Source organism: Cajanus cajan, chromosome 5 (genome assembly GCF_000230855.2).
Source record: "Cajanus cajan strain Asha chromosome 5, NIPB_CcT2T_4, whole genome shotgun sequence".
NCBI classification, from domain to species: domain Eukaryota; kingdom Viridiplantae; phylum Streptophyta; class Magnoliopsida; order Fabales; family Fabaceae; genus Cajanus; species Cajanus cajan.
This window is the reverse complement of record NC_138521.1, coordinates 9,677,307-9,691,746: the sequence shown is the minus strand read 5'-3', so window position 1 is coordinate 9,691,746 and position 14,440 is coordinate 9,677,307. Positions and strand designations below refer to the sequence as shown.

Sequence of the window (14,440 nt, the reverse complement as noted above, 5' to 3'; positions counted from 1 at the left end):
TGTTCTAAATGCAGTTTTCTGTATGTCTTCTGCTTTCACTTTGATTTGATGGTATTCTGATCTTAAATCTATCTTAGAAAACACAGTGGCTCCTCTCAATTGATCCATCAAATCATCTATTCTAGGAAGAGGGTATTTATTCTTTATAGTAAACTTATTTAATTGACGATAGTCTACACATAACCTAAAACTTCCATCTTTCTTTTTAACTAACAAAACAGGAGCCCCCCAAGGTGATACACTAGGGCGTATAAATTATTTTTCAAGCAACTCTTCTAATTGTTTCTTCAACTCCGCTAAATCAGAAGGTGACATCCTATAAGGTGCCATTGAAATTGGTCCAGTTCCAGGTATTAAATCAATCGAAAATTCAATCTCTCTGTCAGGTGGCAAACCAGGAATGTCATTAGGAAAAACTTCAGGAAAATTTTGAACAACAGCTATGTTTTTCAAGTCGACTTCCTCTTTAGCTTCCATAGAGGATAAGATTAAATATCCTTGAACTTTACCCCAAGAAAACTTGCTTATTGGTTTGGATAATGAAATCAATAGGTCCTTAGAATCAGAAAACATTACAGACCTTTTTGCACAATTGAGAAGGACATGATTGGAAGATAACCAGTCCATACCTAAAATCACATCTAATTGTGATAAAGGTAAGCAAATCAAATTTATAAGAAATTTTATATCACTAATAAAAATAGGACAGTCTAAACAAACTTTTTTAGCAATTACAGATTTTTTTGTAGGGGTCGAAACAATTAGATTAGACTCTAAAGAAGAAACTAACAATTGAAGGTGTTGAACACAATCATTGGAGATAAAAGAATGAGTTGCGCCTGAATCATACAGTACATTTAAAGTTTTGCCTTTAATGAAACATGTACCTTGTATTAAATCTTTGTTTTGAGCAACTTCAATTTTGGTCATGGTATAAACTCTCCCAGTTGTAGGAGGTCTTGGTTTGAGTCCAGAAGTATTCGTGTGCGCCTTTGATTGTCCACACTCAGAAAACTCATGACCCGAATTTCCGCACTTGAAACAAACAGGTCCTTTGAGATGACAGTCTTTAGTATAATGACCATGTCCACACTTAAGACACTTAGCTTGATTATTCATGGGTTCACTGGAATTTCTTGCAAATTGAGAAGATTGGGGTTTCTATTGGGGTCGATCATAAGGTTTTCCTTCATTATTCCTTTTCTTGTTAAACTGAGGACCAAAAGATTTTGGTTTGTTATCCTTATTGTGATCAAAACCTTCCAGAAAACGACACTTGTGTATTAATGTGGGAAAATCAGAAATTTCTAATATTCCTACTACCTTTCTTAATTCTGGTCTAAGTCCATCCTCAAATTTAATACACTTCATTCTCTCATCAGGGTGATAAAAGAAAGTAGAATATTTTCCCAATTCCTCAATCTTAGAAGCATATTCTCCCACTGTCATGTTCCCTTGTTTTAATTGCATAAATTCTATTTCTTTAGCCCTCCTAACATCATTAGGAAAATATTTTTCAAAAAATTTAGCTCTGAATACTTCCCATGTAATAATTATTCCTCCTCCTTCTAATAGTCTCCTAGTACTATCTCACCAATATTCTGCTTCTCCTACTAACATAAACACTGCATAATTTACATTTTGGTTATCAGGACAGTTCATGGCTCGGAATATCTTTTCTATTTCTTTAATCCATAATTCAGCCTTTTCATGATTATATCCTCCGTCAAATTGGGAAGGTTTATTTCTCCTAAATTCCACTAATCCTTGTCACTCCCCCATTCCTTCCGGTCGTTGATTCCTTAACAAGGCGGCAACCATGTCCCTAATAGCTTGCACAGCCTTAGTCCATTCTGTATTTCTCCTTCCTGCCATCTGAAATTTTTATAGATTAGTTTATTATACTAGAAACATGGTTAGCACATTTCCCCAAGTTACACATGGAACGTTTCTCTGATACCATTAAAATGTAACGTCTAGTCGTATTAATATTAATCACAGTAATATACGTATATATATATATATATAATATTTCTAGCTAGAAAACACGTGTATAGTAATAATATTATATATCATACCGTACCATAAATATTTACCATTACGTGCGTAGTTGCTTAATTTTACATATATATTACATATTATTAGAAACATTTACAATACGTGCCTATTTACATAACCTAGTTTCTTTTTCTACTTCTATTATAATATTTACATGGGTGGTTGAAACAAATTTACAATTGGGTTCACATGGTTAGCGGGCGGTAAAAAGAAAGTGACTATTATGGGGCCGTCGATCACTGTAAGGACTTCTTGGTTTGGAGAGAAGGTAAAACTCGACACCGCCACTCCATTAAATGTGACTGTGTTTGCTACCGCATCAACACTCCATGTAGTCCCAGAAAATACTGCAGAAATTACTGAAGGAAAAGGAGCTGGAATTGCTGGAACATCCATCTCTATTTATTTAATTATTTTTATGATTATATTACACAAGAAACATAAGGAGTGAGAACAGTTTTCAAATAAATATTTATAATCACATAACATGCGTAGAAATAATTAATACTAAAAAAAATATTAATGATGATTAACATTAAAATTTGAATTATACTTGTAGTAACTAGTCAGGATAAATGAGCATTATCATAATATCAACCAATAAAAGGATATTTCACCTTAACCAACAATAGGATATTTCACCTTCATTTCTTATTCATTTAAATCCCCAAGGTCAAACCTCCAGCTACAAATAATTCAAATTTTATCTTCTATGGCCATAGAATAATATTTATCTTTAAAACGAGTCAAAGACAATTTAACAAAATTATATCATAATTAATCATAAAAATAATCACGCTAAATAAATTTGAGAATTTATCATTATTTAAGCTTTAATTAAATAACATATACGTAAATAAAATATATTAAGAGCACCAATTAATTAAATGACAATGATAATCATTATAAAATAATTAAACAATATAAAATATGAACATGTTAATAATTATTATGGATAACAATAATCATAGGTTAAGCAAATAAATGAGGTTAGGGACACCTCACTAGATAAATACATATGGAAAATAACATAAATAAATAAACATAGTAGTAAATAAAATTTTAAAGAGATAAAATTTTCTCATATCTCTAGAAGTAGTTGAGTAAAAGAAATTTTCTCTCATTTCCGTTGAGGTTCAATGCGTGGTTTCCATTTCAATTTCGTAACTGACCCATTTTACTTACGCTTTTCATAATTTTAATTATTTATATAAAAATATATAAGGCCATGGTAAGATTTGAACCCATGACCCAGTACATGTAGTTCTTAAGCACAACTAGTCAAACCACTGAACCATTTTATTTTATATGTTTATAGCATCATGCAAATTTATAATAAGTTGTTTTTCGTAGGTAATATTTATAATATAATTAGATAACACACACACACACACACATATATATATATATATATATATATATATATATATATATTTAATTTACTGAACATAAGATTTTATAAAATAAAACACTAGTATTTTTATTTTATTTTAATTATACTAACTAAAATTTAAGAATTTGATTTAAAATAATAATAAAATTATAAATATTAGGTGATTCTATTTTATTAATTAAATCATAATAATTATATAATTAGGAATAAATATTTTATAATTTTATTTCACTAAAAATGTTGTAATAAAATTTTGATATATATATATATATATATATATATATATATATATATAGTGAAAATATTATACTTATTCTCTATTTTATATATATATATATATATATATATTATCATAACTAAAAATTTCAATTACTATTTTAAGAAGAATACACTTAATAATAATATTGAGAATATTGTTATCTAAAAAAAAAATTAGGATATTACACTTTCTCAAGATCATACAAAGCTAGATTCAAAAAGATTGCTAAATACATCATGACGTTAGTTAAACTGGATCTAATGACTACAATGCCACTTTTGATTGAAGTAGTTATAGATAAAGTAGAATACATCATCTCCTATGCAAAATCATGGGAGGCTAATCAAAAGGCATTGGAACATGCATTTAGAAACTGGGAAGAATAGTACAAGTTGTTGCCTAGATGCCTTCAAGCCTTCCTAGTTAATATTCCTAAAACAATCATCCAAGTTCAAACACATCTAGTCCTAAAAAAATGATATGTTGGTTCCTAGCAAGAGAAGCTTCCATCACTTTCAAACCATGCATTAACGAGTTTGTATACTACAAGCCAATTGTTCAAGTTGATGGAACCTATCTATACAGGAAATACACAAGGACTCTATTGCTAGTTGTGGCTCAAGACGGGAATGACCATATAATATTGATAGCCTTTATCATCGTTGAGGGTGATACAACAAATGTTTGGTTCTTCTTTTTGAAAAATTTAAGAAGGTATTTCACACCCTAATGTGGACTCTATTTGATTTCAAATAGACATGAATATATTAAAAGTGCTTACAACTATGAGGATAGTGGTTAGGGGAAGATCAAACACTGCATGTGTTTTGTATTTAGCATATCAAAACTTCATGAGAAAATAAGAGAATGTTGATCTACACAAATTTGTTGTCAACATGGATAACTAACTAATTCATCTAAATTATATTTTTATGCAATTTATTCTGACGTCGACAAATATTACATTATACATTACCTAACTTCCCAGGATATGCGTTGACAAAAAGCATGTTCCATCATTATTATAATGATCTTCGACATGTGAATTTTGACAATGTCAATTGACTTGATTGCATACCTAAGGAACAATGACTTTAATCATTTGTCAAAGGTCGACGGTGGGAACACATGACAACTAACCTTGTAGAGTCCATCAATTCCTCAGTACTTAAGGGCACCCGAAATTTACCAATAACATTATTGGTCTTAGAAACATACTTCAAACTAGCTAAATTATTTGTTAGGAGAGGGAGGAAGCAAATGTAATGTTGTCAATCATTCACAAATATGGAGAAATTGTAAAAAAAGAAAAAAAAAATAAAAGCCATGGATGACAAGGTGACAAAATCCACTTCTTAAAAAGTTGAAATGTTTGACTTGATAAAATCAATCATTCATTGTGTTTGACACGAGAGTGGACGACCACCAAAGAGATTCGGTGTATTCTTCCAAACACAAAAGTGATTGTAGTAAATTTCAAGCGATACACATGTCTTGTTCACATCTTATAGTTACATGTGCACATGTTTAGTTGAACCACATGTCATTCCTTTTTCCAGTTTACAAATTACAAAATGTTTGTAATGTCTATAGTACTTTGTTTGAAGTACTCACTAACGAAAAATGAGTGGTTGGAATAAAATGGAGATGAAGGGTGTCATGAACCAAAAATGTAAAGAAATCTCAAATGTTACCCAAAATCTACTTGCATACAAATTGAGATGGGCCTTGGGGAAAAGAGTCAACTCAAAAGATGAGATTATTATTGAATTGTTGAATGTTAAAAAAATGTTTACAACTATAAAAATTATGATCTATGTTTTTTTAATGTATTTTGTGTTTGAATAATACTTTTTCTAAAAAAATCATGTATTTTTTTTCCTAATTTAAATTATTTAAATTTAATCTATCCTTTAAACATTTTTAATAGAAATATACTTTATTCATTTAAATATATATTTATATATTAAAAATACATTTTTATAAATTAAATTTTAAAATAAAAATAAATTTAAAAAAACATGTTGAGAAGCTGGCCGTATACCTAACTTCTTAATGCATATAAAAATGTGGCATATGGATAAATAGAACAAGAAATGAAGCACTTTAACATTTTAAATTTTTTTGTGACATTCATATAAAAAATTCAATATATTGGGTTTTTTTGACCCATGTCATGTGAGGTCATTATGTAAACATATTACCTAATTGATGTTCATTTAAAACATTTTATCACTCTAGGACAGTTAACCATGGGTTATAATTGACTTTTTTAAAGTGGTAAAATGTTTTAAAAGAACCCTAACTAAATAATATACTTACAAAATGACATTGCATGGGCCGAAAAGTCATAAATCTCCTTGGTCTATAAATCATAATAATAAATAAATAAATTATATATATATATATATATATAATTTTTTTTCCTTCTATTTTTTTTTTCTTTACCAAACACATACTTAACATACAAATAATTAAAATATATTGATTTTTTCTTCAATAACACTCGATGTTTAAAGTTAATATATACAAATTAATAAATAATTAGTCGATATATTTAGTATTTACACTAAAAAAATACTCCTATTTAATCCTCTCCCTAACTAAAAATCATAAATTAAATTACATGTTTTTTTCTACCCGCTTTAATATTCTTTTCCAATGCACTAATCTTGTAAAATCAAATGCTTTTAATGCAACATAAAATCTTTATTTTAAATAAGGATATAGATGAAAAATTATTAGTTACATCTTAAATTTCTAAAACATCAATAATTTAAACCAATTAAAAAAGTTAAAAAAACTAGATCAAGTATCCCTGACACCCACCGATGGACTAAAAATAAGAAAAATATTCCATCTTTCACCTGATAAATTGGTCAAGTAGAAGGTAACTAATCAATTTTGAAAGAGAAAAAAGATTACTCCCTTCCCCAAAAATAATTAATATTTTAAAATTTGAAAGTTAAATTAATATATTTTTCAATTATAGTGTTATTTAGTAGACATTTTTCATTAATTAATTATTTATTTATTTTTTACAAAAATGAGATAATGAAATATTAAATAATCATTTTAATATAAATTTATATATATTAAATATTTTTTAATATGAGTGTTAACCTTAAAAGACTAAATATTTGAGAAGGATGAAGTAATATAAACATCAAGTTTAACACATCACTTCGTCCTTAATTTTTTTGAAAACTTGTTTTAAGTCTCTAAAGTAATAAAAATTGTAATTATGTTCTTTATTTTATTTATTTATTTATTTATTATATTTTTATAATTTAGTTCCCAAAATTATATGTTCTTCTATCATTCATAAAGTTTGATAAAATTATTTTTTATCTCTTTATACGTAGACGATCATATTATATTATTATTTTATGTCATAGTTTATATGTAATAGGTTTTAATCTTTATTTTTTTTTTTAACTATTATGTAATTCTTATAATTAAAGAAATTTTGTGAATTTTTATGGATAAAGATTAAAATTTGATATATGTAGATAGCTATATTAAATAGTAACGTGATGTAATTGTTTAATTATGAGAGAAAAAATTATGTTAAATTTTATATATTACAAACAAACATTTAATCTTAGAGACTAAATTAAAAATATTAAAAAATTAAAGAATTAATTACAACTTTTTAAGGAATTTGATTAAAATTTCTATAAAAAAATAGAGAATTGTATTAAACATGAATACTAATCTCCTCGCTACGAGGGAGATACCTCAAAGAGTGAGATAGCTGGCCCCAAGATTCAGCAGTAACTAATCTCCTCGCTACGAGAGAGACACCTCAAACAATGGGAAGAGTCACCTCAAAAGGTAGGATAGCAAGCCCCAAGATTTAATGCGACTGCATACACAAGACAAAGATTCAAACTCTTGACCTTATTTAAGCATGATCAACTCTTACCGGTGAATCGCATAAGGTTTGGTTATTATACTTTAATTAATGTTATTACACGAACACATACTAATTCATTAATTAAATTAACGACCCGAGTCAATGACTCTGTCTTGCTCTTATTTTATTTCTTGATATCATCCATCATCCATCATTCAATCTTCATTGCCTTTGCTGAGCAAAGGGTACGGAGCCATTGACTCAACTATTAAAATATATTAACTAAGCTTAATAACTCAAGTAATACTATACTCCATTCTTTTAATCATAGTTTTAAATTTAAACTTTATATATAAAAATGTGATTAAAAAGAAATATTTTACTAAAAATGATTAACTAATTTTTTTACAAAAATTAATTATTAACAAAACTAATAATATAATTATTAAAAAAAACTTAATAAAGTGTTCTTTCCATTCTTGAATAAAAACAAAAGAATATCATTAATAATAATTTCAAACATAAGTAAATTTTAATTAATTTTATGTTATTTAATAATTTAATAAAACTATTATTAAAATAGTCTTCATTTAATTAATATTGTATTATGAATGATATTTTCCAATTCTTGATATCAAGTTATGATAGCGATTTAAGAAATGATAAAAACAAAAAAAAAACATAGCGATCGAAGAAAGTATTGTCGAAAAAAAAAGTATATGGAAAATAAAATCAGCCAACGAAAAAAACATATTGAGTCATATATATCAATTATACATGACTTTTTTTCACAAAATTCCAAAATATTAATCATCAGCCCTCGTTCCCTTTCTTCTCTTTCTCCTTTTTTTTTAATCAAAATTAAATTAAGTAACCAAAAGTTATGTAAAACTATCATTTCTTTTAAAATATACTATAAAGGAGGGTAATTTTCTGCTTTAAAAAAAGAAAAGAACAAGACCAGTTTTTCAAGTTCTCAAACCAAAAGCAGACCATCTACTTTTTCCTTCCTTCTTCATCTTTAAGGAGTTGGAATCTATAAGGTTTTCAAGCGATTTTCCCTTTCTATTCCGAACTCTTCCTGCTTCTTTCAAAAGCTCAAATAGCCTTTTCTTTTCATCATCAACATCTGGATTTGCAGTTCCAAGTTTTTCTTCTCTCATCTTTAGTATGTATTCCAATATCTCAATGGCTTCTTCAACTCTGCACACAGAACATTAAAAAAAATCACCCACCAAGAAATAATCATCACACCATTACATCTTAATGCCATAAATTCAATGCTTCATGGATCACAAAAAAGTCCTACCCTGATTCCTCTAAGCAAACACAAAAAAGATATGCACAATCATCAAACTTCATTTTTAAGTCAAGTCACTGAAGAAGTGGGAACACACATTTTTCATGACATGCCATGAAAGAATTGTCTCCAGCACAATGAGTGATCATGATGAAATTTCTATGGTGCAACAAAGATGACAGTCCAAGCATTTTCTTTTAAATCATTAGTGTGAAATATCTTTTGATTTTGTCAGTGACCTGGAACCTGGTTGGCCACTTTCAATGGAATACTGGAATCTCCCCTCTAACATCGCTTTTTCCATTTACAAGATTTGAATTTGTGTTCTTACTTAAGGAGATTAAACCCAGTTCCACTTGAACTAACAACTACGTGTGAGAAGCAAAGAGAGGAAAAACAAAACAAAGGGACACATGTAATGATATAAAGAAGCAAAAGATGTTTACCTCCCCATGGCATCATAAGTTGCTGCAAGATTGCTATACACCCCAAGAGTGTCAGAATGATATGTTCCATACTCTCTCTCCAATATCTCTCTTGCTTCTTCAAAATGTTTGGCAGCGTCCCCTATTTTATACAGTTGCACGCATGCCAGCCCCATCTGGTTCAATACAACTCCAAAAAAGGCAGATTTACTCTCCCCACTTGCTCTCAGCTTGGTGATAGCATTCTCAAAAGACTTCCAAGCATCCATATACCTCCCAACCATGTAGAACATCACTCCCATTTGAGCTTCTATTCCTGCAACTGTCCTATATTGTCCAGGGATATCCTCCAACAACTTCACCGCCTTCTGCAACAGCTTCAGCGCTTCCTCTGGCTCATTTAGAGCCTCATAGATGGAAGAGATTTCAGTCAAGCCGCTCGCAATCTCACCGGCGGTTGTTCCAGCCGCAGGCTTACTGTATATTCTCAAGGCATTTTCACAATAGGATTTTGACTCTCTTAATTTCCCTGTCCTGTAGTAAAGATCTGCGAGGCGAATGTACACTAATGCCACAGAACTGTGGCTTTCACCTTTGGTGGATTTGAACACTGTTAGAGCTTTCTGATAGGCAAAAACAGCCTCATCAAAACGGCATAGTGACAAGTAGATGTCCCCAATGCTAACATCAATAGCTGCAACCTCATTGTCTTGTGCATTGGCGATCATTGACATGCTAGCTAGGACAAGTTGCTCAAGTGCTGGTTCAAAATCTCCCTTGGCCTCGAATATAAGGGCCATTAGACGCCTGTCGGCTGCTTCGGTGAGGGAAGCAGGAGAGCAATGCTCCCTGTGAATTTCTAGGGTCTTTTTGCAGAATTTCTCTGCCTGATCGAATTGCATGGCTTGAACATGAGCTTCAGCTAGGTACCTGCCCTTCATGGAAAGCAATAATTTAGGAAAATTTTCAGCACCATCTTACATAAGTGTCTTGGACCTATTAACTAGACATGATATTGACAATATATAATCATAAAGAATAGCTAGTAAATTATAGAAAGAACATACTATTTCCAAGAGTTTCACCTGCAAACAGATAACTAGACTTTCACATCTGAAGAAAACACTATTTTAAACTTATAGAGACTCTTACAGGCTGTCTAATTTAAGGTGCTATCAACTGAGTGCCAAGTAAAATCATAAAAAAAATTGAGTTATTTACAGTAAAGTTCACTCTCTTAATTGAATTCATTATTCTCAGTAAAACAGTCCAATTTACTTCATCCCAACAGAGTCAGGAAAGTAGATTAAACAATTGCATTCAGACATTCTCCCTTATTATATACTTCCTCTGGTGATTTTAAACTTAGACCTATTCATTCAATTTATCAACTAGTTGCTCAGATGATGGCTGATAGTACATGTTCAAGGATGCAGCAGTTTTCTGCTGCTTCTTCAAGTACAAAAGAAAGGAGCTTTTTGTATATGCCGCAAAAAAAGAAAGAAAAAGAGAGAGAGAGAGAGAGAGAGAGAGAGAGAGAGAGAGCACTTTGTTATATGGTGAGGGGATAAGGGTCAAGTTGGTTTTCTTCACATTTTTTTATTTTAAAAACTGTTTTCTGAAATAATTCCACACCACTTGACATTTATCGAAAAATTATTAACTTTTAAGTTATTTCCAAAACAAAAAAACAAATATAACCGGAAGGCTAGGATATGTTTTTTCACTCTCTTTTATTTTGTGGTCCTAACTCAAAAGTGTAAGTCATCTGGAGCAGTGCTCCATATAGTAACTAGTAACTAGTAAGACATAAGTTTGGCTCAAGTGTCTATTTTCTTTTTAAAACTAATTTTTTAATAGAAAATCCAACACATTCTTAAATGTTCAACATGGACCATCACATTCATAGCTTACTTCCAAGATGCTTCAGCTTAGTTGAATGCTTTAGATCCTGAAACCGACATGCACAAATTCACAGTAGATTCCAAAGGCACTGTGTGGCCAATAACTAGATGTTTAACAAAACCGGGTCCAGCACATGAGTGATAGATATGTGATGCCCATAAGATAAAGGCTTTAAATCATTTATCCCTACCTAATAATTTCCGGTAGTTCTTCTTATAATCTAATTTAAACCAACTTATTTTAAAAATATATTGGTTTATTATTATATCAGAGAAAGCTTTAGAAAATAAATGATTATTTCTTTAAAAATAACTCATACCAAATATGCACTAATATAACCAATTTTTTTTCTTGTAGCCAAAAGAAAAGTTACCACTTCCTCGTGATCTAATGTCTCCGCCGACAATTTCTTTGTTCGTCCATGTTTATTTTCTCTCACACAAAGTCAATCACCATTTGTATCATTTTTTTTTTCATTCCTAAATATTAAAAGAGAGCATTATCTTATTATGGGGGCATTCGTACGGAAAATTATTTATGTAAAATGCATTTCCCTTGACATGCGATATTATTAATCATTATACATTGGTCAAGTACAAGCTGTTAGAATAACATGTGGGCCATAGTAAAAGCAATGAGATGATCATGGTGGATAATAAGGTATTAAGGTGAGACTTGAGAGTTTCTTTACCTACAAGTTTCAGCAACTCTCGGGTCGGATTCACCCAGAACGTCCATTTGGATCTTCAGACCCGACTCGTAACACGAAATGGACCTATCCAACTGTCCAATCATGGAACAAGTGTCTCCAAGTTGCATGTACCCGGAAAACTGGGCCATGGCCTGACCCGACCCGGTTTCGCCTTCCAAAAGCAAAATGGAGCGCTCCAGGGCCTCAACGGCCTCGTCCAACCGCCCCAAACTGCTGTGGATCGCAGCAACCACGTGGAGACACGTGGCGAGTTCCAGGCCCGGGCCCGCACACCGCTCGAACGACTTCGAGGCCCGAATGGCGAAGTCCAGGGCCCTTACCGGGCTTTCCCCCGACGCAATCGTTTCGCGGGCCATCTTGAGAAGAAACGGGCCCAGATCCGGGTTGTCCAGGGAGGACTCTTCTACAACTAGCGTCTTCTTCACGGTCCGCTTCGGCGGCGGCGGGTTCTTTCCGTCGCCGGCGAGGTGAACGCCGAAGGGCTGCATGGAGAAATATCGAATGCCCAGAATTCAAAATCGAAACTTTAGCCGCGAATTTGAATGGCGAGCGTTTAATTTGTGGGTTTGGGGTTCTGGGTGGGTGGTGGGGGGACGAAACGACGGAAGCTTCACCGTTTTGAATTAGGGGTTTGGAAGGAGAAAGGGGAATCGTTGGGGTTGTTATTTTGTTTGGGAAGCGATAAATAGAGAAAGGGGAAAAGGTGGGAATTGATTAGGGGTGGTAGTGGTGGAAGGTTGCTTGGAGGAAACGTATGATGAATGGGGAATTTGGATACTTTAATTTGAGTACAAGCTTGACGAGGAAGAAAGGGAAGAAGAGAGAGATAAAGTCCATGATTGCAGAGAGAGAGAGTGGTGGTGTTGTGTTGCAGAGAGGTTTATAATTCTGCTTTGCTTTGGTTATGACAGAGAATTGCCCAATGTCTTCTGTTACCAAACGTGGTAACCTAGTTTGCTCCTGACATTAGGGACATTGTTAGTTGCTACAACAAACTATAATGGCAATAAACAATAAATAAATTATTTTAAATATTTTCTAAACAAATGTTATTGGCATTTATCAACATTTTTTTTTAAATAAGTTAGTAAGTTAATGTTTTTATATTTTTTAAAAAGTTCATACTAACTTGTGACAAGTGAATATTTCGGTCAATGTCAAAAAAAAAAAAATATGCAGTTAATACTTAATAGTGTGATTTTATGATTTTATGATTTCAATATTAGCTTTTATAGTTATTAATTTACACGCATTTATTTATAAAAAAGAATGCATAAATAAGTTATGATTTTATGAATCGAAAAAATTATGATTTTGATATTATTTTAGAAAGTAAGTAAATGGAAATTAATAAATCTTAATCTTAATTTGAAAACATTTAAGTTTATGTCTTCTTTAGCTTTCTTTCTTATCGTTTCATCGCTGTTTGTGTCTCATACACTTTTTTCACAAAATATTATCTTTATTATTTCTTTGAGAAAATTTAGTGCATTGTCCTTACACATCGCATTTTCCGGACCAAAATTTTCAAAAGCTGAGAAATAAACTGCCCTGATCGGATTAATAAATAAGTGAGCTTTTTATTTTAATTATTGTATTTTATTTTCATTTTTAAAAATTAAAAAGATTAATTTTTCAGTATTATAAAGATCGTGAATTTTAATTTTGCTTATTATAAAACTGTGTTCATTAATCTTCACCCTCGAAAATATAAAATATGAATTTTGTGTTTCCAAACTTTTATTTTTGTTGAAAATTTTGTTTTCAATTTTTTTTTTGACGAATTTTACTCTCAAAAATTGCAAATTGTATGCTTCCATCAAACTAAACTTGCCAGAATTGTAAACAAATATTTAAAAGTTCAATCAAATTATGAAGGAAAATTGAACAAATTAACCTAATATTAGTACTAATTAATATATATATATATAAAGGTGCTTGACTTAAATGTAATATATAATGAACATGGAAATAGTCACAGTAATAGTAATATTTTTGATGATTATAATAATAACAGCTGATAATCGAGAATGAATTTATGATCAATAATAATTATAACAAAAGAATAATGAAGAAATAATTAAAGTAAATAACATTTTGAATTTTTTTTAAATCAATAACTTCAGTAAATATTTTATAAAATTAAGAAATAAAATGAAGAGATGGTTATATTCTCAAATATAAAAGTGAAGACTTACGTGAGTTATAGTGTAAGATAACAAAAATATCGTTAAATTATCAAAATGTTAACCATGATATTTAGAGGTAGTGAGAATATGAATGTTTGGTACTGAAGTTTGCTTTTGAAAATTGTGATCATTAGGATTTACAAAATTGTTATAATAATTGGACTTGGGACAAACATTAGAGAAAACAGAAATAATTCATGATTAAGTAAAGTCATCAATACAGAAAACTATGATATCATTTTGTTGTACGTATGGGGAGTTTTAGTTGTTGAGGACTTTGATTATAAAGCAAGTTTAATTATTTAAGATATATGTTGTATTTATTACTTGTCATTTTGAC

At 30.5% G+C, this 14,440-nt stretch overlaps 1 protein-coding gene across 1 annotated transcript; it reads right to left on the bottom strand.

Moving 5' to 3' along the window:
• Nucleotides 1-8,289: 8,289 nt before the first annotated feature.
• On the bottom strand, nt 8,290-12,892 carry LOC109809321 (protein KINESIN LIGHT CHAIN-RELATED 1). Its single transcript, XM_029273516.2, has 3 exons — nt 11,891-12,892; nt 9,316-10,224; nt 8,290-8,772 (listed from the first exon to the last, which is right to left on the bottom strand). The coding sequence occupies exons 1-3, from the start codon at nt 12,397-12,399 to the stop codon at nt 8,538-8,540; spliced, it is 1,653 nt and encodes a 550-aa protein (XP_029129349.1). The 5' UTR covers nt 12,400-12,892; the 3' UTR covers nt 8,290-8,537.
• Between the last annotated feature and the right edge of the window lie 1,548 nt (nt 12,893-14,440).